The sequence below is a fragment of the Myiozetetes cayanensis genome, unplaced genomic scaffold (genome assembly GCF_022539395.1).
Source record: "Myiozetetes cayanensis isolate MyiCay16 unplaced genomic scaffold, myiCay2020 scf3, whole genome shotgun sequence".
NCBI lineage: Eukaryota > Metazoa > Chordata > Aves > Passeriformes > Tyrannidae > Myiozetetes > Myiozetetes cayanensis.
Genome location: NW_026087521.1, coordinates 27,164,127 through 27,190,466, shown reverse-complemented (window position 1 = coordinate 27,190,466; position 26,340 = coordinate 27,164,127). Strand labels below are relative to the sequence as shown.

The following is a 26,340-nucleotide window of genomic DNA, read 5'->3' as shown; positions in this document are numbered from 1 at the left end:
CAATGCATTCCAAAAGCTCCAAGCAACACAAAGTTAAATGCTTATTTTTTCAGTGCAAACATTTATCTCTGTGACACTACATTCTTCAAGAAAACTGAACTGAGGATACCGTTTATGATGTTGACCACAATTTACTTGAGGTTTATTTTGTTACAGTGAATGACAGCTCACTTTTCCTTTTAAAATGATTTGAACACATCTCAGTGTTGGAAATTAGTTGCATACAGTCAGATACACTCACATAATCAATACAACCAGTAAAGCAGTCATACTGCTTAATTTGATTCTTGGCTTGGATTGCTTCAAGTGGGACTAGAAAACTTATATCAGCAATCAATGTTTTCTTACATTCTTAGTCAAAATTGTATATTGGAGTCAAACTATAATACTATTCTAAACAAAAGGGCGAACAAAAATGTTTTGCCACTCAAAGTACTATATACAATTTCTGCTGTTCATTTCACTACTTCCTTTTTTGGGTACTGGTTCATACTAAGTGTACTACAGTCATATGATTTAGGTTTAGGTTGTCCTGCCAGGAGCAGGGAGTTGGACTCAATGATTTTTATGGGTCCCTTCTAACATGAAATATTCTTTTCTATGATTCTATGACTTATAAGCCACCATGGATGTCCATTCTACTCCAGAATCATTCTTTTATTCCACATCCTGAATGACAGTTAACACCAAATAATTCTCATGTAAAACAAAACACAGATATGCCACTATTTAAATAAAAAATCTTTCTGAAGTGAAACAATATATTTTGGAATGATGGCCGCGGGCTGGAAGAGAGTATCAAAATTATTCTACAATCTGTTATTCAAGCCACTCAACCCCAGTGAATATTTTACGCAAGTCAGAAGCACTTTAACTGAAGAAATAAGAAAGATTTATGCTAGAACAACATATGAGCTTGAGCTGGTGACTTATTAGCTAAAGCATTCACCAGAAAGAGGAAAGACATCAGATTAAATCATAACGAAGCAGAATTTCAACCTGGATCTCTCAGCTCTTCTTTTTTGCTGCCTTTTGCAGAAAGACTATCTAATATATATGACATGGAAATATCCACCAGTGCCCTTACTTTTGGCTTGAGAATCCTATAGAAAATGAAATATAAAATAAGGAGTATAAACACAAATCCAGGAGTATGTTGGCTCATATGTATGCAAAAATGTAGTTTATGTGCTTTAAATGGTACAGCCTCTCAGGTGCCTGGGACACACATGAAAAGTCCATCTTGGTCCACACTCTATGTTTCACAGTAACCAACAGAAAATTTCCAGGGAGGAACAGAAAACACGGTCAGCTACATAGTTAGCTAGCAGAAGTCCCTGAGCGTCATAGTGGGATCAAAAGGCTGAGACATCTGCAGTAGCAGTCCGTTGAATTTCAACTAATTGACAATTCAGGTAATATTTCCAATGACCTTTCAATCAATTGAAACTTATATTTGTATTTGTCATGCTTACAGGAAAGTTTTTAATGTACAATCCAAATAAAAATATGAAAGTCAAGAGGAAATATGCTTTAGAGAGTGCATTAAGAATGTGACTTAAAAAATTCTCCACCCATGGCCATCCTCTTTTCTCTCAACATAGCAAATTACATCCATGCATTTGGCATAGAATGATTTCTCCTGAGATCTTTAGTAAATATGACAGTACTCCACACAGGGGTATCACCTTGCCTCCTCCTGGCAAAATTAAAAGCAAAATACAGGTATTAACTGTTAAACACAAATCTTTATTTTTCTGGAAGCCTCAAGTTCATTTCATTTCCCAGAACAAAGGAACAGATTATACTTTCAGTATTTCAGTCAGTATGTCTTTGCATTTCAGTATAAACTCGGTCATGTGCATAAAAACATGTTATTGATCCTCAGAACAGCAGAATGTTTTCTGTATGTTTATCTCACACATTGTCTGTTCGCTCTATTAATAAACTTACCCATTAAAATAAAACACTAAATGTCCTTAAACGCACATAGCACAAACAGCAGCCTCAAAACCTTGCCAAATGTATTTCAAATTGGTCCAATATTCTTGTTACTTTACATGGTCCAACACCTTTCCTCTGAGCTGATACAGAATGCATAGGTGGTAGATATACCCAATCCTCCTGGGCCTGGAAAGGAAACCTAAAATCTGAATGCTTGACAATTAACTTTTGCAATTCTGTCCATCCATACCAGCAACACCTCAAAAGTTATTTATCAATGTCAATGAAGCATTGATCTTATCTTACAGTTTGTAAACCATGTCACTGTGAATTTTAACACTAGAGGCAAGGGGAGAAAGGACATAAATATGTATCGGACAACAGCCTTCAGAAACAAAGTCTGGATAAAGTTATATGTAAAGTCTATATTCTGAAGTAAATTAAGCACTTAATGTGTACTACTTTATATATGAAAACACAGAAGCTTTGGTACTACATGCGTTGGAACAAAATGTACACTCAAAGTTGGATTTATTTTACTCCACAAAAAGCAAGTACATACAAAAAGTCTGGGGAGCACACATTTGATGCCTCAGGATGCTTACAGTTTCAGTCTTTACTATAATGTGGGCCATGAACACAATCTGCAAATTTCACATTTTTGCAGAGCTACAGACCAAAGAAGCAATTGTTCGTGTAGATTTTTTTCCCTTATCACTCTTAAGACACTTTTCTGTTATTATGCTTTGCAATTGAGGTTATTGAAGCCAGAATAAGACAGCAGTGATTAGTCTGAATTTGCCAAGATGACAAGCTATTTATTATAAGGTACATATTTCTTTCTAATTATTACTTAAAAAAAAAAAAAAGAAAAGAATTTTTCTTTCTAAACTGCAGCTACAAAAAGAAATAAAAATTATAAAGCCTGCAGATTATCAATTTTGTATATTTCTGTATAAATATCTCACAGGATTGCCTAAGAATACCATCATTAGGAATGTGTATTAATCCAACTATTCCATTTTATTTTGATTACACATAAATTATGTTCTTTATATTTATAAACCTCATGTTCAAAAGTTAAATATTCATGCTCTGTAGGATTTGCTCAGTGTTTAAATTTTCAAAGCCAAAAGAAACCAGTCTGTTTCTAGTGATTAAAAAAAAAAAAAGAAAGTATTTTAAAAGAGGATAAAATATGTATAAAAATCTCACTGATATATTTTGCTTAATACTCTGTGGATCTTCATCTTTCTGTAGAACAATGCTCCACTGCATGTATGAGAAGCTAAAGGTCTAAAGATATATTACTATATTAACTTAATTTATACTATCTGGATACCACTATAATACTCCAGGCACCACAGTCATTTTCTTTTCTTACTTGCAATAATTAACAGTAGAGAGCAAAAGATGGCTAAATTAATTTATAACTTTATAGTGTCTTATACTAATTATTTCCTCTTCTTGTATTTTAGGTCATCCTGTCATTCCTGCAAACACTAATCAATCATGGGATTTGAAGTTAATACTACTAAATAAATGAATTGCTTAATCTCCTATGACCACCTATACATGCTTCATCTTCACAAAGCTCATCAATTTTATGTCATCAAGGACAGAGTGACCTTCATTTCCACAAAATGCCTCTTACTACTGGACAAATTGGTTACAAATTTATCACTTAACCTCAGGAAGAAAGACCTTCACGATCATCATTTGATAAATGCAAGTGTGTATTTTATTAATTGACCAAGTCATAGTGAATTCCAAGACCATAACTGTGGAATACTGAAGGGTCTGTTACTTTTCTTGAATATTTGAGCTAAGATGAAAGACATCAAAATTAATTTACTTCTTGGTCTAGTTACCACTGCACTACTACAAACTGTAGGAAAAAAAGCAGACTGCCCAGAGTCCTGTGTATGTGAGATCAGACCATGGTTCACCCCCAGGTCTGTGTACATGGAGGCTCCAACAGTGGACTGTAATGATTTAGGCCTTTTTAATTTTCCAGCCAGACTGCCTGCCGACACACAAGTTCTACTTCTACAAACTAATAATATTGCAAAAATTGAACATTCAGTAGACTTTCCAGTGAATTTAACTGGTTTAGATTTATCTCAGAACAATTTATCCTCAGTGACCAGTATTAATCTTAGAAAGATACCACAGTTACTGTCAGTGTACCTTGAAGAAAACAAACTTACTGAACTCCCTGAAGAATGTCTCTCTGGACTCAGCAATTTACAAGAGCTTTATATTAATCATAATCTGCTTTCTGTGATTGCACCCGGAGCTTTCATAGGCCTCAATAATCTTCTCAGACTTCATCTCAATTCAAATGGTCTGCAAGTGATCAACAGAAAGTGGTTTGAAGCTACTCCTAATCTTGAAATTCTCATGATTGGAGAAAACCCAATTATCAGAATTGAAGACATGAATTTCAAACCTCTTAGCAATCTGCGCAGCCTAGTTTTAGCAGGTATAAATCTCACTGAAATACCAGATAATGCTTTGGCTGGCCTTGACAACTTAGAAAGCATTTCCTTTTATGACAACAGATTTGTTAGAGTGCCCCACATTGCTCTTCAAAAGGCTACAAATCTTAAATTTCTGGATCTAAATAAGAATCCCATTAACAGAATACGACGAGGAGATTTTAGTAATATGCTACACCTAAAAGAGTTAGGAATTAATAATATGCCTGAACTGATTTCTATAGATAGCCTTGCTGTTGACAATTTGCCAGATTTAAGAAAAATAGAAGCTACCAATAACCCCAGATTATCATACATTCACCCCAATGCATTCTACAGACTTCCCAAGCTGGAATCGCTCATGCTCAACAGCAATGCGCTGAGTGCCCTGTACCGCAGTACAATAGAATCCTTGCCTAACCTCAAAGAAGTCAGCATACACAGCAATCCCATTAGATGTGACTGTGTCATCCGCTGGATTAACATGAATAAAACAAACATTCGCTTCATGGAGCCAGAGTCTCTGTATTGTGTAGATCCTCCAGAATTCCAGGGTCAGAATGTGAGACAGATACACTTCCGGGAAATGATGGAAATCTGTCTCCCTCTGATAGCTCCTGAAAGTTTTCCTTCTACTCTGGATTTAAAAGCTGGCAGCCATATTTCCTTACACTGCAGAGCAACAGCAGAACCAGAACCTGAAATCTACTGGATAACACCCTCAGGACACAAACTTTTGCCCAATACTATTTCTGATAAATACTATGTTCATTCCGAAGGAACTTTAGAAATAAGTGATGTAACACAAAGAGAAAGTGGCTTATACACATGTATAGCAACAAATTTAGTTGGGGCAGACCTAAAGTCCGTCATGATTAAAGTGGACGGCTCTTTCCCTCAGGACAGCAATGGATCATTAAATATTAAAATAAAAGACATAAAATCTAATTCTGTTTTGGTTTCATGGAAAGCAAGTTCTAAAATTCTGAAGTCCAGTGTTAGATGGACAGCCTTTCTGAAAGCTGAAGACTCCCAGGCTGCACAGAGTGCTCGAATACCATCTGATATGAAGGTATATAATCTTACACATCTAAACCCCTCAACTGAATACAAAATTTGTATAGATATTCCCACTATCTATTCACAGAGTAAGAAACAATGTGTCAACGTAACCACAAAAGGACTGGACTTGGAAGTGAAAGGCTATGAAAAGAACAACATAATAGGATTCCTTGCCTGCCTTGGTGCCCTTTTGGGAATCATCTCTGTGATATATCTCTACAGCTGCATCTCACAAGATATGAACTATGGCATTGGACACAGCTATCTAAGGAATTATGTGAAGAAACAATCCTTTCAACTCAATGAGCTTTATCCTCCTCTAATCACTCTTTGGGATATGGGCAAAGAAAAAAGCACAGCAATGGAAGTAAAAGCAACTGTAATAGGTGTACCAAACAATATGTCATAAATATGTCAGTATATCACTCAATTTCTGAAACAAAAAACCCTGACTGCATTTCTGTTGAACAAAAAGGCAACAATAAAAAGTATTTCTCTTAGGAACTAGATGCCTGGACTTTGTTGCTGCCAACAATTGGGAATATATACTGACTATAAGAGAAGAATTTTAACTAACTGGCTTCTAAGGGTATTCTACCAACCAAATACAATTATCTTCATATTCTAGAACTTTCATGGGACTTTTAAGTCTGGAATACAGTGGAAGTAGCCAAGAACATTTTCTGGGTTTTTTTTTTAAATTATTATATAAAAGTAGTGGAACTGAGCAATACCTCCTCCTGTGCTGTATTACACACACTAGCCACGAGTTTTTGCAGTGAACAGATATACTAGGATTGACATATGGTGTAATGAAATGGACAAATTCTGTAGAGTAGACACAGTGAGTATGTGAATTTTTTTAATGAGAAAATACATTTTTGATTAAAATCAAAATAGTTGTTGTCTTGTTTGTTTCTTAAAAAAAACCCCACAATCCCACCATTCTGGGAGCTCTTCTCTGACAATAAACAGTCATCCCAATGCCTGATAAAATATGTCCTTACATATTCTCCTGCTAAATGCTAAGCTGAGCACATAGGATATTTTCACTGCTTTTAGGCTGTATGACATGTTTCAAACAGAAAGGTAAATTTAGTGGTAGTTTTATTTTAAGAACATTTTAAAGGCAAAATGGATATTGGAGATGAGGCCACCTATATACATTTTTATGTGTCTGTGTGAAATAATTCTGTTTTCTTAGCAATATGTGAGCCTGTGTGCAGATCTTCATTTAATTATATCTGTATTACATTATTTTATTCCTATACAAAAGTAGTCTCTTGTAGAACACATAGCAGTGCTTTCCATAGCAGTATTGTAAACCACTTACATAACATCTTTAATATCTACAAAGAAACATCTCCATGACATTAGTCTAACAAATGTCTAAAAAGATTCATTATTTCCCCATGACCAAAGACATTCTCTATGTCAAAATACCAAAGGAAGCTACAGGGAGCAGTAAGATTCCTGGGTAGCAGTGTATAAAAATGGATAGCTGTTCCTTCTACAGATATCCTACATAAACCTGAGGTCCTTGGAAAGTAATAAATCCATCTTCTAGCTGTAATTGCTTAGTACATATTTAACTTGCATTATTTCACAAACATATGCCAAAAAAATCTAACAAAAATTTTTTCAGCAAAGTAGAACTGGTTAAAAAAATGTATAAATAACTTCTTAGTAGTGGTATAGTACACTTCTTCATAATCTCTTCATTTACCAGAAGGTTGTGTTTTTTTCTACATAACGCACAGGACTAAAATTTTCATGTATTTCATTAATTGGCATGTTTACTGTCTTTATTGGAGGTAGGAATTGACAACAAGCTATATTTAATTTTCTCAGAAACAGAAAAGCATTGTTACACACCTGTGTTTCCATTTATTTAATAGACGTCTCTCAAGAATCCAATACATTAAAAGCCATACTTGCTGGTTATTCAAATCAGAAAATAGTAGCTCAGAAAAAGATTAACTTTTCCTTGGTATTTGACAGCAAACCTTATTCTGAAATGTACTACTAATGAGAGAAGACAAACATAAATATTTAAATATACCTGGTTAGGAAATACCCAAAATACAATACTGAAAAGACATTTTAATTAGTTTATCTTTTTTTCTGTCAACTACTAGACTGAAAGGTACTGTTCTATTCATAAAAAGATTAAGTATTTACTTTTTGGTAAAATATTTACAAAAATAAATTCCAATATTTCATGAGCTAACACAGCCAAATGCTCACTTGCATATGTACATTTCAGTTGCTAGTTTAGTTACAGTGCTGTGAAATCATAGCTCCAAACACTACCTAAAAAGATTAAATAAAAGATTGGTGAAAAAAATGTTAATTTATATCCTAAAAGGAAATTTACATTTCCAAAATTCACTAAAAAACCTCATTCTGCTTGTGTAACCTGAAACAGTGACCTCAAGATAACTTAAAAGAGAAATGGAGGTTCTTCCCACAATCTCGTGCTGGCCAGGAATAGAAAAGACACAATGATCAACAGTAATCGTTAGGATATTATTTGTTATCTGAAGATAGAAGAGACATTTCTGAAAAGGGTTCCCATATAGTATAGAAAATAAGTGCAGACACTAGGCAGTCCTAGAAGAGCTGAGAGAAAAAAACCGAAAAGCATCACTCTGTCAGACTTAAGAAAGAAAAGCATTCATATTATTGAACTGAATGGAGTGGATGTGTGACACTGACAAGATAAGACATTTTACATAGCAGAAAGTGTATAGTAAGTATGAAAAGTTCATTATTAAAACTTCAGAAGATATTTTGAAAGACATAGTTAAATGGGACAGCGAAGATAGCCACTGAACACAAACCATAGAGGCAAAACAGAGACTGAAAATTCACCTTATGCTAAAGATGAGAAAACGCTTGCAAACAGATTAACAATTGCACACAGTTTTTCTAGAAGTAAGAAATAGGATGACTAGAAAGATATCCAGAGTAAAAAAAAATTACTGGTGTTAGCTACTGAAGATCATGAGACTTCATCACAACATAGCTTACAGAGAAACATCTTGAATCAAATTGTTGGGGAAATGATAGATACATGTGATCATTTAAGAGCATCTTTGAGTTCCATGAGCAGCAGTAAAAACATGTTGGAATAAACCATTAGGTAGGAAAAGAAACAACCCACATCTTTCTCAAATATTGTTTGACCTTCCAAATCAACTTTTTTGGTACGTCAGCCTAATAATGTACCAAATGTGTCACTTGAACAGCTTTCAGCTTAATACAACTAGAATTAATTGAAACCAATTTTCTCAGGAAAAGGCTACACAGATACTCAGGGAAAATGCTAAGCTACAACAGAAAAAGGGAGGATTATAAAAACAAGAGAGGTTATCTAAACATTCAGTAAACATAAAATCAGTACACAGAGGACAAAAATTAATCTAGATGACAAAGTTTGTGAAGATAAAAGAAAAAAAAAACAAACTTCATTTCCACATATGACAACTATAGAATTTCAATATTAAACGAGAAATTTGCAATTATTTACATGGATAAATTAATTACTGAAACTTGGCAAGATTTGCATGATTGGAATGTTAAAATATATAACCATAACCTGTCTAGTGAGAACTGTGCTTTGGAACTGAGATGTGAACTATTCACTTTACATTCAATAAACATTCTAAAGGAGTTGAGTCTTCTCCAATGCTTGCATTATAGGGCAGTGTGAAAATAATATAAAGTATCAGAGTAGATTCTGTCCATGATTAGCTGCACTTCAGTATTCTGAGACAAAATAGACAAGCATCCTTTGTAAATAGCACACCCATAATGTAGAATTAGTAATGAATAATGAAAACACACCCTATGGTACATGACTGACTATGGTTATGTTATTTTTCTGGTTACATTAAGTAATGTTTCATTTGTATAGCCTGGGTGATCAAAAAGAGATAGAAGGTTAAGCCAATTGGACAACATCTTTAAAGGACTTGTTCTTTTGAACACTCAAAAAACCTTTTAAATTAATGTAGTGTACCTTTACCTACTTGACTACAATATTCTCAGAGAGATATAAAGCTGCAGTTATACTGAAGTACCTTCAAAGCTGAATCTTTTATTAAGTCATTCCTTCCTTCAGACAAAGCTGAAAACTACAAATTAAATTCCTCTGGCAGCTAAAAAATGCTTTCTGCAAATCTCTCTCACTTGCCTATTTTTCTGTCTCCCAGCTTCAATTATTTTTAGACTCTTTTTCCTAGAGTCCTTTTCTTTGCCCTGATACAAATGCTCTGTTCTCTTCCATGATCCCTGTGGCTTCTTCATCACATCATTTTCAACACTGCCAGAATGGATGGATGTTGTCTGACTAAATAAAAAAATTAACAAAGAAACATCATATTTGAAGGCAAAATATTTGAATAGAGAAATAAAAAATATTAAAGAAAGACCTTAAAATGTGATGTCAAGCTGATCAGCTAATGAGATGAAGTATCTCTCAAGGAAACAAAGCAGAAAAATGTAATTAAATTCAAATGAAAATAATAATATGGGAGTAAGATAAAGCTGAAAGGGCAGGCAGTTTGGGCAGATGGCCTATTCTGGATCCTAAAATAGCTGATGTTCTTTTCAACATTACAGTTTAGATAAGTGGAAAACAACTCCATCTGCCTTACCCTTACGTAGTTATTGTTCGTTATCTGTGTTGATGACAATTTCACACTGTGCTCCAAATAGCCATAACATTTTTGAATCACAAAACTACATCAAATTCAGTGCTGATGTCTTCATCTATAAACATTTCTTCCAGTCCAGATCTAGATTCTATAAAGAAAACCTTTCAGCATTTATATACTACATTTTACAGGTCAAAGGGCTTACAGTTTTGTCATTTAGCATGTGAGTACAAGTCAGATTCCTTGAGATGGCTGTTGTGAACAACATTTGAGGACAGAATCTTGCCAGAAATTCTTTTTTTTTTTTGTATTAGGCTTTACTTTGTGCTGTTAACATTTATAATTTCTTCTTGTTTCTGTCTCTAGCATTAACATCAGCTAACCTTAAAAACATACAACTGAATCCTTTTTAGCACCAAAGAAAGTGGGTTACAGTCTAAAGACTATTAAAGACAGATAAAAGATGCTTTGACATAATGGTAGAATGATTTTATAGGCCACAGAACCAGATGATGAAAGTCATCTACTCCTATATATTCTAACATTTAAATGGAATATGTAAGGGTTATAAATAGAGTAAGAATTATCCCTTTTAATTAAGTGCAAAATGTTCAGTAACTATGCCAAATAAAAACCAACAATTTAAAGTTAATCTCACTATAGCAAAGCAAAAACCATCATTAGATTACAGGTAATCAGCTATGTTTTTCTTTACATACCAGGTAATAAAAGGATTAAATTAAATCGAACTGTTACTATCAACTGTAGTCTCTTAGATTAACTTAATCTTCCCTTAACAATTAATATAAAATGGGATGTTAAAGTCTTACATAATTTATTTCATAATTGCTCTGTAGGTATTCATGATAAATGCATGCCCATTTTTAGCAAACTAAGAGCTATATTGAATATTCATGTGTCACACAATGTATTCCAAAATATGAAACAATGCTTCTTCCTAAAACACCTGCTTGCAAAAGTTCAACTATCAATACCTAAAATATATGACACACATCACTATCTCAATTACATTTCTTCTACAGCTGTGTAAGAGGATTTCATTACCCAAGCTAGGATGAATTGTATCCAGATAAATTACAGACTTTTAGTATGACAAATCCAGAATAAGGACTGTCCACTGTCACAACACTTGTAAATTTATATTTACATTATTATGTCCAATTCACCTTGTTGCTTTTCAGGCTGTTAAAAGTCCAATTAAAAATTATTTTCTTTTCTTCTTTCCAAGAAATTCAGCCTCACTTCCAACCTTTACATTTCTTTCCATAATTTAGCATTAATCTACTGTTTGCTCTTACACAAAATCACAGCAGCAGCAACCACCCTCCTTTTTACCTATTTTCTACTTCAGTAATACTTCATCTTTTTCTAAAGCTCCTATGAACTAGTCTACTGTCAGAGTACCTTACTTCCCAGGCTACATACAGAGTATCCTTGCCTACGATATTTGTTATCATTTTATAATTCTTAAAGAAAAGAGGGAAAAACAAAAAAACCCTTAATTGTTTTGTGGATTTGAGGATAAATTTCAAGTGTCACCAGAGGAAAAGTCTATTCTCCAACCTACTTCAGCATCAGCTCTGCTTAAATGCTACTATGGTAACTAACGCTCCCTTTCTCTCCCTTGGTCTTAGGAAAGCCGATTTAAATGGAGGATGTCGACTACAGGTAGAGTAATTTGAAGTTATTTGTAACTTTTACAATGTCTGGATTATTAGAAAGAGAAAAAAACAGAAAGAGAATAGTCTTATTATCCAGGTAACCTTTTCAAAAGCATATAACAATTTATAAGCTATATACCAAAAAACATATCCCACCAACACACATACACCAAAGATAAAACCTCCTGCAATTAACTAAGAGTTTAGAAAAAAAGAAACAGAAATATATTGTCAAAGAGTTGTGGGTTTTTCCTCTACCACATTGAGTGGTAGACAAGGATCAACCAGTACTTCCCTCATTTAGCAAAAGCATTTAGGTGTGTAATTCCCACTGACTTTAACATCCTAGTCTCTAACCTGTCAAAGTGTTTTGGACATTACAAAGTGTGCCCCTGGATGACCCAAAGCCTGGCCACATGAACCTACCAACCTGAGAGCCCTCACAAATTTTCATCTGCACAGCCCTACTAAACACAGTGTAAGTGCAATGTACGTCATTCATTTAACTGAAAACATTACATATATTTTTAATTAAGACAAAATGGAAAAAACCAATATTATTTAATTACAATGCTTAGAATATAATATTTTGTAGAGAGCACCAGTTTCAGGATTGAATAATTCCATAACCATCAAAGAAATACTGGATAGTGTAGGAAATTAAACACCAGGAAAGGAATTTTTGGTATGTTCAGATATTATCTAACTACAAAGGAAACAATATGCCATAAAATATATTTTAAATTACTTTAAGATACCACAAACAATATAGGTATCTCTCAGATTCTTACTCCTCCTTACCTAAAAGGTTTGCAAGAGTCTGGTCCTGCATTTCATCTCTAATTATAAATTATCATCCTATAAAATTTCTTAGGCTTTAACTTGTTTTCTTCCTCCTTCTCTCTCCTTCATTTGAAAATTTCTTTTTGTTTCAATTATTTGCTTCCACATCAGCGTGGAAGTTCTCTTGTCTTGCAAGAACATGCAACACTGTTCTCCCACTATCAGTGTCTCTTCTTTATCATTCTGGTACAGGGCTCTATTTTTCCCTTGCCAAAATTAACATTCTATCATACTGGATGTGTATAAAACAATCTAAATGCCTCTTGCTAGAACACTTACACTACATACTCCAAACTTTATGTATAATGTGGTGACTTTATGGTGAATAGGGGCTTAACTTAAGAGTGTGGAAAGTATCTCATAAATACTCAGAAAATAGAAAATCTGAGAAAGGAAAAAAATTGTTTAAACCAAAAAATGGTAAATTACAAACCTTATAATATGTTGCTAACAAATAAAGTACAGGCCACGTAAGTATTACAAATAAAAATCAGAAAACTTTAGAAAAAATCAGAAACTTTAGATACTCAAAGGTAGAAAAGTCAAAGGTAGAAAACAAATTCTTACATAGGATGGTACAAATATTTTAGAACAAACCTTCTGAGAGTTGTAAAAATGTGTCCAGTGAGGGAAAAATTGCTAAAAGAACAAGTTTGTAACATCATCAGATCAATAAATGTGAGAAAAATAAGTTGAATGAACAAAGAGGTGCTACAAGTAATTTTAATGAGGGTGAAGTGGAAAAGCAGGATAGAGGAAAGGTATAAGAAAAACAGTTAAAAAGGAGCAAGTGAAGACACTGTCTAACAGCTCATCCTGGAGACACAATAATTAAAGGTAGCAATACACTACTCAGTAGTTGGAAGCAAATTTTCAACAAGTGACAGTATTATAAGAAAATGAGAAAAATTAAAAATAAAGACATGAGGAAACAGTCAAAGAAAACAAGCAAGCTTGAAGATACCATGAAATATACATATCCAGAACTTTCAAATTAAGACAAATTAAGTCTTAACAAAAATGGAGGGGAAGGACAAGACAGCAGGTGTATGTACTTTGATTTGGTCAAAAATATTTATTACAGAAAAACTGTAATGAGGCTTTAACTTTTTTTCATTTCTTTCTTTTTTATTTGTTTCAATTTCAAAAATTTTTCAGACTATTCCAAAATAATGCTTAGGAGACAAATTATAATTTATATATGGTCTGAGACAATTAAGCAAGAGTCAAGGAAAAAGTTACAATACTAATTGTAAAACAAGCAGTTCAAAAATATTTATAAGAAAGTGGGGATAAAAAGTGCTTAAGCAATGAAAAAAGAGCATGCTTGGAAATTCTGTCTAATATGAGGAAGGCAGTGACAGGTAGTGTCATTTGGGAGGTTTCATTCAGAAGACAATTGGAAGCTGATAACCCTTGTTATTAAGCAAAATACTTTCATAAAGAAATCTCAGAGGGAAGGAGACACTACTGCCTCTAATTAAAGGCAGAGCTCAAGGTTCCAGGAGCTGCTTAACAGTATCAATTATAATGCCACTAATAACCAGTTAAGGATTGTGATTTTTCTAAATATTACCAGCACCACAGCAATTTCAATTGTTGTTTTTAAGAAGCCTCAAAGTTCTTTAAAAATAATTAATTCTAAAGGATTAACTAAAAATCCATTTAAAGGTAACAACAAAAGACACTGGAATGCATTCAAGTTTGTTCTAAATCATGTCCAAAGCAAGCTTACTCCACCAAAAAGGAGCCAATCATTGCCACACAGAATAAAAGTTGAAGAAAAAGGGAAGGGAAGACCAGGAGTAAAGGGGATAACAAAAAACCAAAACCAATTAAATTAAGAAGAGGAAAGTGGGAAAACAGGGAAAGTAGGAATGATTATGTTTAATATTGTTATACAAGTGAATATATTTAAGTTATATACAAAAATACTGACTGATGTAAAAGAGTCAGTCAGAATACAGTAATAGAAACCTTTTCCTTAAAAAAAAGGATGATTTTTTTTTAACCCATTTTACAACTGTTAGTAAACTAATTGAAAACTCACTGAAAACTTGGAAGTAAGAGAAACTGAATAAGCCTACTGGGTATCTGTATCTAAAACAGAGCTAATCTGTTGAGTCTCTGAGGATATATTTACATGTAAAGATGCCTCTCAGATGCAATTTGCAGAGATCTGAATTAGGAAGTCCATAAAGTAGTTTGCAGCACTTCAAGGCTTTTCTAGTTTGGCTCCAAGTGCATTTCAACATTATTAGATTGACAGAAAGGCTCATTAATATCACTCCCACCTAGATTGTCTGCACAAAGGTGCTAAAATACATAGTATTAGCCACAGTACTCTAGACAACATCACCCCACACTCAAAGGGTAGTGGTCCATGATTTGTATTATTTAAAGACCAGTTGCAAATGGTGTTCTTCAGGAGTTTATTCTGGGATTTAATCTGTCTTAATACTTTACCAATGACCTGGAGGAGAAGACAAAATCCTTATCAATCTGACAACACTAATTTGGAGAATGCAGTCAATATATTTGACCACAAGGCTGCCATTTAGAGGCATCTAGAAATGCAGGAGAATTAGGCCAACAGTTGTCATGAAATTCAGCAAGGAGACATCTAAAGTCCCACACCTAGGATGGACGAACCCCTGAATGAGTACACACCTGTGAGTGCCTCACTGGGGAGCAGCTCTGCTGAAAATGATCCAGGGCTCCTAAGCGCAGCTGGCTAACAGGATACTGGGCTGTACTAACAATAAACTAATAGAAGATGGAGGAAAATAACTCCCTTTTACTCAGCACTTATTAGACACCTCTGTAATACTATGTCCGATTTTGGATCCCCACCCACATCCCCACACCCCCAGTATGAGACACTGATCAACTGCAGCAAGCTATCAGGAGGCTCCCAAGATGTCAAGGGCTAGAGCTCTTGCCCTGAGAAGAAATTCTGAGGCAACTGGACTTGTTCAATCTGGGAAAAAAAGAAGGACTGGAAAGAATAAGTAGCAGCCTTCCTGTATCTAGGAGGTGCCTACTGAGAAGACAGTTAGGCACATTACTGAGGTATACAGAGGGAAAATGAGCAACAACAATCATAAACAGAAATTAGGGAGAAGGGGGCTTAACTAGAAATAGGAAAATAATTAATTATGAGGAAAACAATCTTGGGAATAAGTTGCACAGAGATGTTATGAAAATTTTCCTTCTTAAATGTTTTCAAGACTGTATAAAATTATAAGCAACATGATCTGATTCATAATTGACCCTGTTTTGAGCAGGAAGTTGAATAGATTACTTATCTTTCAACCCGAAAAATTCTGCAGAGGAACTTTATGCCAAGAGACCACACATGCAGTGTAATTGCACAGAGAAGAAGAAATGTTTTCAACTGAAATGACTCCAAAGTTTTGCTCAGAAATATCCTCTTATTTCTTTTTAAATGATCCAAGAGTTCTTCTTGCAGAGATGCTACAATTTCAGTAGCCTTTTAGGCCTCTTAAATGTCTAAATTCTAAAACTATATTCATAATGCAGATAACTATTTCCATACTTTTTCAACATGTGACCATACTTTGTTTCAAGTAGATCTTCTATGCTAAATCCTTAGGAATTTCTAACATGCTTTTTCTCATATTCTACCACTTTCATTATGATGCTCTTCTACTTATCTAAATGGCATGATTTTTTCCATAAATGTAGAGCAACAGACAGTGAAACTGAATATAAGAGTGTTTCCTTCTTTTTTTACCAATGCAGACATGAATAACTAGCTATAACTAGTATATATTTTTCTGGAATATAAAAAATTTAGAATAAATCCATCACCATGAATAATAGATTCAATTTCACAGAACCACAGAATATTCTGAGTTGGAAAGGATCCACAAGGATCACTGAGTCCAACTCTTCAGTGAATGGCCTGCACAGGAATTGAAGCCATGGCCTTGGTATTATCAGCACCGTGCTCTAACCAACTGAGATAATCTCTCTTCCAAACAAAAGCATGAAATTGATGTTGCAGAAAATCTGTTAATTATTATGAAACTTCATTAATTTGGATTATGGTTTTGTTCTATACCTTCATAGGTATAAAATCCTTAGGGTTGAAAAAGATCTTTAAGTCCAACCATTAACCCAGCACTGACAAGTCCACCACTAAACCCTGTCCTTAAGCAACACATATACATGTATTAAATACCTCCAGAGACTGATTCAACCACTTCCTGGGCAGCCTGTTCCAATGCTTGACAAGACTTATGGTGAGGAAATTTTTCCTATCATCCAACCTAAACTCACCCTGGCAAATGTGGGCATTTCCTCTTAGCCTGTCCCTTGTTACTTGGGAGAGAAGATCAACACCCACCTTGTACAACTTCCTTTCAGGACTTGCCCTTGGTGAAGCCATGATGGCTTCATTCACCTCCCAGTTCACCATGTGCCTTAACATAGCTTCTAGGAGGATCTATTCCATGACCTTCCCAGGCACAGAGGTGAGACTGACAGGTCGGTAGTTCACAGGGTCCTCTTTTTTTTCCTTTTTAGAGATGGGTACAATGTTTTTTTCCCAATCTGGGACTTCAACTGACTGTCATGATTTTTCAAATGTCATGGTGAGTGACTTGGCAACTACATCATCAATTCCCTCAGGACTCTGGGAGGCATTTCCTCAGGTCCCATAGACTCATGTACATTCAGGTTCTTCACGTGGTCATGAACCTGATATTTACTTATGGTGGAGGGCTTTTGCTCCTCCAGTCCTCATCCTGCTGTCCATCCACTCCAGAAGTGTGAGAAGAGAGGTGCCCATTAAAGAATGAGGTAAAAGAGTTGTTGAGTACCTCAGCTTTCTCCTCATCCATTGTTACCAATTTACCAATGCTGTTTATCAGCAGAAGTGCCACCATGCCACTTCTTTGACCTTCCTTTTCTGATTAATGTACCTTCTGTAGAGGCCCTTCTTGTTATTATTTGCATCCCTTACCTGATTAAGTTCCAACTTCACCCTGGCCTTCCTCACCCCATCCCTATACAGCAGAACTTCTCTATTCTCTTTGCAGATCATCTGTCCTTGTTTCCACTGCCTGTGCATTTTCTTCTTTGCCTTTAGTTCGATCAGAAGGTCCCTAGTCAGCCATGCCAAATCTCTTGCCTTCCTTGAAGAGCTGTGAGTTTGATTTCCTAAAGTTTAGGGGCCTAACTGCACTCTATACCTGATCCAAATCCCTAATGACTACAAACTCCAACCAATTCATGATCACTGCAGTTCAGTCCAGTTCAATCAACATTAGCTTGCTTATGTTGGTGGCCACCACATCCAGTATCACTGGTAGTGCTGTCTATTACCTGGTTTAAGAAGTTATACTCCATGTGGGTCCCATCTAAATCAGAATATTCTGTGATTCTGTGATTCCAGAAAAATCCTGCTGGATTGCCCACAGCTTGCTGTGCTACTTTCCCAGCAGGTGTCAGTGTGGTTGAAGTTCCCTAGCAGGGAAACTTTCATGTACTTTCATGTTTAACAGCCTTTTGTGGACTCCTCTCATGAATTCATCTGACCAGTTTTTTAACCTATGCAAGTGTTTAGCATTCAAAGCATTCTCCTGATGTGCCAACAAGTTCTAATGATGTTTTAAGTTAAAGATGCTAAGGAGATATGTGATTTTTTTTTCAGTCAATTACAGATGTTTTTATCTTTTAGTAAATACAGAGGGGTCAAAACTTTTTGCCTTTTAGCTAAAGAGCCAACTTTCTCTAATATTTAGTAAAACTGATGTTACAATTCTAATTTAAACAATATCCTAATAGTGATAGGTGGAAAAACAAAGTGCATTATAATAACACTCTTGAGACCACCACGTAATGATTTGACTCTTGTCCCTGATCTGAAATCCACCAAATTGACTCAAGGAAAGAAACTGTATCCCCAAACACTTTGCAATCTAATTGTAATTCTTATATGAAGACGTGTTCAGATTTATTCTGAGACAGAGAAGAAAAAGAATTTGGAGATTGCATAAAATATATTATGGGATGTCTTAGGCAGAAGAACAGAAGGCGGAAGGAAAGAATAAAGGTGGATTTGGAGGGATTTGGTGACGAATATTGGACAGGAAGTGGCAATGTGTGCTTGCAGTCCCGAAGCTGATCATATCCTGTGCTGCATCAAATGAAACGTGGCCATTAGGTCAAGGGAGGTGACTCAGTTTCTCTGTTCTCCTCCCATGAGACCCCATTTGGAGTACTGCATCCAGCTCTGGAGCCCCCAGCACAAGAAACACATGAACCTGCTAAAGAGGGTCTAGAGGAGGGTTGTGAAGACAATCAGAGGGCTGGAGTACCTCCCTTATGAAGACAGATGAGAGAGTTGGGGTCATTCAGCCTGGAGAAGGGAATGCTTCAGGGAGACCTTAGGCATCCTTCCAGTACCTGAAAGGGGCCTACAAGAAAGCCAGAGAGGTACTTTTTACAAGGGCATGTAGTGATAGGACAAGAGCTTTTAAACTGAAAGAAGGTAGATTTAGATTAGATATTAGGAAGATGTTCTTTATAATGACAGTGATGAGACACTGGAACATGTTGCCCAGACAAGTCTTGTATTCCTCATCTTTGGAAGCATTTGAGATAAAGCTGGATGGGGTTTGGGACACCTAAGCTAGTGAAAGATATCCCTGCCCATGGCACAGGGGTTGGACTAGGTGATTGTAGTGGGTTTCTGTGACTAGGTTTTGGTAGCAGGGGGGCTACAGGGGTGGTTTCTGTTAGAAGTTGCTAGAAGCTTCCTCTGTCCCAGGGAGCCAATGCCAGCCGGCTCCAGGATGGGCTTCCTGCCACTGGCCAAGGCTGAGCACATCAGGAGTAGTGGTAACACATCTGTGATCACATATTTAAAAAGAGAAAGTCTCTGTGCAGTGAAAATTTCAGCCAGGGAAGAGTGGAAAGACAACATGTGAACAACAAGGTGGACACCAAGGTCAGTGCAGAATGAGGGGTAGGAGGTGCTCCAGGTGCCAGAGCTGAGGCCCTGCAGCCTGTGGTGCAGACCATGGTGGAGCAGCTGTGCCCATGGGATGGTCCGTGGTGGACCATCGGGGTGCAGAGACCCACCTGCAGCCCATGGAGAAGCCCATGGTGGAGCAGGTGGATGCATGAAGAAGGCTGTGACCCTGTGGGAGGTCCAGGATGGAGCAGGATCCTGGCGCTGGAGCAAACTCCAGTCCTGGTCAGTTGGATGTGGGGAACAAGATCAGGCGATCCATGCTGTTCATGTTTGTGTGCTTATGTTGGTGCTGATAAAGAAACTGTTTTCTCTCTGTGTTGGTCTGTGTGGTCAGTTAAATGTGTGTACTGGATGGTGTGTGCTTCTGACTGTGCAGGATGTATGCTTAGCCTCACCACTGCTGGACCCCTGGGAAACAGAACCACAGCAATATCTCATTTATGGTACCAGGACAGGAGCCTCTCTGAGTCTTACAATGCACCAAAGTTGGTTCTACCAGATTAAAGATAAAAAACTTGCCAGCATACAGAAGTTCATAGGATCCAGCATCTCTAACAGAATTTTTAAGATTATCCTACCAATAAGAGTATTATAAATAATAATATGTGAGGTGATTAGTGGTTCAATTTCACAATCACTATATATGTAAAACTTTCCTAGCTTAAAAAATAGCTTATAGTTTAAAAATTTCAGTAGAGAACTTTCCCAAACTATTTTCACATTTTCTTTCCCCTGTTCAGCACAAAATAAACTCTCATTGCCACATCACCACCACAGGCAAGAAGAATTGATCAGGGGTAGACTTATTGGATCTGATGTATGCTGACAGACACTTTGACTAGTTTTCTCTAGGACTTCAAACATTCTACACCACTGAAATCATTTGCTTTTTTTATCCACAGGCAAAAGAACTGTTGTTCACTAAAGTGAACAAGCTGTGCTTCACCTTTGAGATCCTAATAACCATTCAAATCGACAGAACCGACCAGGGTCAAAATCTTATGATGTCTTGAAGAACCAATTCAGGAGAGCCACACCTTAATTAGCCATGCTACCTTAGCGGAAAGCACATTTTTTTGAAAAACAACAATTATTTTCATTTTACCTTCTGATATTGTTGTATTCTTTTATTTAAAACAATAATTATTTACGTTAACTTGAGTTTAGCATCCTTCTCTCACAAAAAGCCAGTTTAGTAGGTTTGTGTGACTACCAGCTCTTACTTCTGTGTTGCAGCTGATGCCTGTGATCTTGACATCCTCTCCTAAAGCATGTGCCAAATTTTAACCCCAGTTACAGAGAGTCTAAGCTCTACATATATCTCTATTCCTGGTATTTTCTTAGCTTCCCTCAGAAACTGAATGGAAAATATAAGAGGCAAAGACTTAAGTTATATCTACAGCATCTGTTTCTTAAAGTCTTGACTCGTATAGGTCTCCATTAATCCTTGTTCCTCAAACTAATAAGTCAATCATGCTACAGCAGCAATAGTCCCTTTCTTTTGTCAAATTGCTAATGATGGAAGAACTTGTAATATTTAAGTCCATGCTTGTTCAAAATCTTCTACTTATGTAGTCTCCTCCTTCTATCCCATAGAATCTACCTTTTAATTCCATACTAAAGTACCAGTGAGATAAGTGAGAAGGAAATCTCCATTCTCTTGCAGATTCAGTTTTTTCCTGTTTCATAGTAGTCAGACCAGTAAGTACAATTTATTTAATGTAATTTCATACTAAACACACATTCAACTGCATCATTACCTTGACCCCTTTCCTTAAGTCAAATTTCACATTTATCTCAACTGCAGAGAAGCCACCATTTATTTTCTTATATGAGCAGTCCACACATAGGAGGAGAAGCTGGACGTGACTCAGCAATGTGCGTTCGCAGCCCAGAAAGCCAAACATATCCTGGGCTGCATCAAAAGTAGCATTGCCAGTAGGTCAAGGGAGGGGATTCTGCCCCTTGGCTCTGCTCTGGTGAGACCCCACCCAGAGTACTGCATCCAGCTCTGGGGTCCCCAACATAAGAAGGATGTGAACCTGTTGGAGCAAGTCCAGAGGAGGGCCTCAAAGATGATCAGAGGGCTGGAGCACCTCCCTTATGAAGACAGTTAAGAGAGTTAGGGGTTATTCAGCCTGGAGAAGAGAAGGCTCCAGGGAGACCTCAGAGCAGCCTGAAGGGGGCCTACAAAAACGCCAGAGAGGGACTTCTTTAAAAGGACATGTAGTGATAGGACAAGAGGTAATGGATTTAAACTGAAAGTGGGTAGGTTTAGATCAGATATTAGGAAGACATTCATTACAGTGAGCATGATGAGACACTGGCACAGGTTGCCCACAGAGGGGGTGGATGCCCCTTCCCTGGAAACATTCAAGGTCAGGCTGGACAGAGCTCTGAGTGCCTAATCTAGTTGATTATCCCTGTTTATTACTCCAGGGTTGGGCTAAATATCCTATAATGGTTCCTTCCAATCTAAACTATGCTATGATTCTTTTTTTTAACTCTGACAAAGCTTCAGACTTTGATATTATAGTCAAATAATAACTAAAAAGGGAACTTTTAAAATGTTTTGCATTACTCTAGGAAATATGAAAGCTGTTAAAAATTTTTATAGTTCTTACCAATTTATTTAAGAACAGGAAGTCAATATATTTGGTAATTTCTTATATTTTTACTGTATATACTTTACCATTACAGAGATTTCTGTTGATTTGTAGATACTGGTAAAAAAAAACCTCTTCCACAGTTAAGATGGTCCAGTATAATTTTTAAAATATTTTCCTATTAAAACAGCCACTTTAATGTGAACTTTATATATAAATTTTAAAGCATATCCTGCAATGAATGCCCAGGTTTCCAACCCAGTCTACAATACTGTAAAATCAATTGTTCTCTGAATGACTGCTCATATCCACTCAGCATGAATTACTGCTTTATAAAGTACAAGCATATTTTTCCCTTGTGTGCAACACAATATAGTGCATCTAGTTAAAAACAGGAGAGATAGATCCATATTTTGTACTGCTTATTCAAATTTTGTGTACTAGAAATCTCATTTTTCATATTGTCTCAAGATATTATACTGAACAATTCTCTCAATTATTAAGAGCAACTAGTTAGTTCATACACTCTTGGTTTTTTCCTTTTATTTAAAACCAAAGGATTGATTCCCAATAATTTCATATTCATACAACTACTACAAACAATAGAAGGTACAAGTTTGATTCCCTCATTTAAAACAACAAAACTATCAAAGATCAGCATTTCCATTACCCTTACATAGTTAATTCATGTAAGGTCATGTTCACAATTTTCTAATCTTGCAATCATTGACTTTAAGACTAGATACTAGAATAAAGTTGAGCACATACTTAGGCATGTAAGTGCCTACAAACTCAGAACCAGAGTGCTGTAGTCAATGCATCATTTGCTCCATCAAATTCTGTTCAGAGTGAAAATCAAGAACAACTGTATTCAAAATGAGATACTCAAGTGTTCAAAAGACTCCGAGTACGTAAAAGCAAAAGTAGCTTTATCAATGGGAAACCATACTAAATTAATTTCTCATTCCTAACAATCAGTAAATTTCACACACATCAAAAAAACCTGATGTACTTTAAACAGAAGTGTCTTATGAAGTATATGCAACTTGGCAAAGTATTTTGGGAAATATGCAATAACTTGTTTCATATGTATTGCTAGATTTAACACTAATGCTGAAGAAATAATAGCTCTTATATTTACAGTCAGTTAAGCTACCATGCAGCATCTAGATATTAAGATCATAGAGTGACATAAAATTTTTGTGTAAGCAAAAGACAAAAAGCAGAAAAGGTAAAAATGGCTGTATTAGAAATCAAGTAACTGTAATTACATAGGATAATGGAGGTTTTTTCTAGATTAGAGAGTTTGAAAAGGTTAGTAACATGGCTAACAGCAATAGTTATAAAATTGATGGCTTTAATTACCAGCCTAAACTGAATGCCTCAAAAAAGACTTGTCTTCTGTACCAACTACAAGGATGCTACAAAAATGGAACTAGCCTTTGGAAAGTATTTCATTGAAATTTAACACCATAAAGGTATGAATTCCGTGGTATCACTTTAGCCGTCAATGTGCAAGCTAAACAACACAGATACATTAAAAAATGAAACTCACAAAAGAAGTAATTTCATGAAACTTTTTCAGGTTTTGAATTAAAATTAACTAAGCCAGAGAAAGAGCATAGTTTCAAGAGAATGAGTTTCAAACCTAGAGGAGTTTTATAAATCTCTCTAAATCTTTTCTCTGTTTTGATAAAGGGACATGCAATGGCTACATAACAAGACAGAGGTTTAGGAGAATGGTCTTATCATAAAATCAAATTACCAACTTTTGTGTAACAAGGAAAATTAATGGGAATTTCAGGTGAACCAGAGTTTATCTTTTATTTTAAATCACTTTTTTAAAGAAAAGCATTTGAACGCTTGCTAATGACTTTATATTAATAAATAGCACAGGTGTTACACAGCAGATGCAAGGAAGAAACACCTCATATTTACCACCTAGCATACATTTAATTTGCTCTTGCTTTCCTCAAATGACTGGCATTTATGCTCTATTTTTATTAATTCCCCCTATGTATGGTTAAGTACACATAGACTCAGATGTAGCTTCAATTTTACAAGGGAGCCACACAGGCAAAACATGTCTGCTAAAGATCCCTTATTTACAGTTGTCAGTACATCTGCACTTGTCACAATTCGTTCCGGAAAAGAAGGCAGAAAGAATAAGCAAATAACAAGAGTATTTTATATCTGAGTAATTCTCTTCAGTATCAGTTATGCCCTGTGTCCCAGAAGTTAAGTACACATACTGTGAAAAGACAAACTTAATCCCTACAGAGTTTATAATTTTGTGGTTTTTGAATTTCTTAAAGTCATCTTTGCTCTTGTGTTTCCAGAAGCAGCAACCAGCACAATTCAACTACCTTCCAATTGGTACAAACCAATCATTACATTTTAACACTTCTCCAGAGAACATTTTTATTCAACTACTGACCAAATGAAATAGTTGCAGTTTTAAAAGTCTCTCTTCTAAAGAAAATCTCTCCCTGTATTCATCATCCTATCTGACTATATGGTAATGGTAAATTTAATGAATTCACTTAGGAACTCTTAGGGTACCTCAACTTACTACTTCTTCTGTTCATCTGTTACTAATGAATTTTACATTCCATTACACTGCCTATTCACCTTAGCTGTTTTTCTGGAGTTCCTCCGTTTTCCATTACTATCTCATTAAAATAATTTGGTATTACATATGAAATTTTCCTCCTTTTCAGTAGTGCCATTCTTAAACAGTCCAAATATTATAATGATAATAATTTCCATACTGAGTTTCCATACTAAAAAAAGATTTCTCTACCTTATTCATTTATCTGATCTCTCCAGTCTCATCTCAGAATTACTATCCAAGTATCTGAGCACCATCTGCACAAAATCAATAGCAATAAGGCAATTTTAATGGAGCCTGTCACATTTCCATGGTAATACTTTAGGTGTCATTTGGTTTTGAGAAAGTCTTACTGTAGGGATGAGTCTGTTATTTTTCTTAAATAATGCAGAAATTTAGATCTACTCTGTCTCTTCTGAAAGATTAAAATATGCATTATTTATTTTTTCTTAAGTTGTAGCAAACCCATAATCTTGAAAATCTGGTAATTTTTTAATATTTGAAATGTATGTATTCGTATAATTAGTGCTGGCTTGATAGCTGTGTCTAGCAAAAGGCCAAATTTTGGTTTTCTGCTCCAGTTACAACTAGTTATTAAAAGAACCTGAATAGTTTTTTAACAAGGAAGGAAAGGGACTTAGAGTATCAAAAGAAGAAAAGTTTTTGAAGAAGAAACAAGAAATTATGACAAATATATTCTGCAATAGTAACATAAGTGTTGTGATCATAAACTAAAGGCATAATTATTGTTCCATTCTGTAACTACTCTGCATAGAAATTTTTAACTGAAAATAAGATGCAGAATGCCATACAACACTGTCATGATTAGTGCAATACATTTTAGAACTTTAAATTATATATATATTTATTTTATTGTATAGACCAACTAATTAAGAAAAAGAATTTGAGGAAGGGAATAAATCACGTGTCAAAGTCTTGTGAGAAAACAATCTACTTGCTTCTATAAAGCATTTTATTACTAAGCAGCCTGAACAATTACAGAAACAGAAGGTGACCCCAGTTTACAGCTGTCACATTTTGATTAAGTCAAAATATGTGAAAAATCCTTTCTAAGTGCCACTAAACCTCAATTGTCATAGATATTTTCTAGTTTGTTTTCCTGCAAAGTTTTCACAAATCATTCATTTTTATTATGGGCTTATATATGACTAAATTAACCCAAATATAAATATTTTAATTCAGTCGCTACAATGGATGCTGCCTCTGTGAAAAAAAAGACAGATTTTTTTTCTCTTATTCTAAATTACTGGAAATTAATCACAGAATCATTTTGATTTGTAGGGACTTGTGAATATTGTTGTGCTCAAATAATTGCTACCTTCACAGCTTGATCAGGCTTCTCATGGCATTCCCTAGAAAAACTAAAAAATTTATGAATTTATTGTATCACATATCTTCTTTGAATTCTTTATTTAAATTTTTTA

General features: G+C 35.4%; 2 protein-coding genes across 4 annotated transcripts in view; one reads left to right on the top strand and one right to left on the bottom strand.

Moving 5' to 3' along the window:
• Positions 1-9,161, top strand: part of LRRN3 (leucine rich repeat neuronal 3) — a 36,925-nt gene extending 27,764 nt beyond the window's left edge. The window contains exon 2 of the mRNA XM_050323960.1: positions 3,423-9,161. Coding sequence (XP_050179917.1) covers positions 3,775-5,895 — 2,121 coding nt within the window. The 5' untranslated portion in view covers positions 3,423-3,774 and the 3' untranslated portion in view covers positions 5,896-9,161. The remainder of the gene's footprint in view (positions 1-3,422) is intronic.
• IMMP2L (inner mitochondrial membrane peptidase subunit 2) overlaps positions 1-26,340 on the bottom strand; it is a 410,416-nt gene that overhangs the window by 238,805 nt on the left and 145,271 nt on the right. Inside the window, exon 4 of one of the 3 annotated variants that reach the window (XM_050323974.1) lies at positions 1,594-1,699. The exons of the other annotated variants lie outside the window; for them this stretch is intronic. Coding sequence (XP_050179931.1) covers positions 1,609-1,699 — 91 coding nt within the window. The 3' untranslated portion in view covers positions 1,594-1,608. Of the gene's footprint in view, positions 1-1,593; positions 1,700-26,340 lie in introns of those variants that run through there. 3 annotated transcript variants of the gene reach the window in all.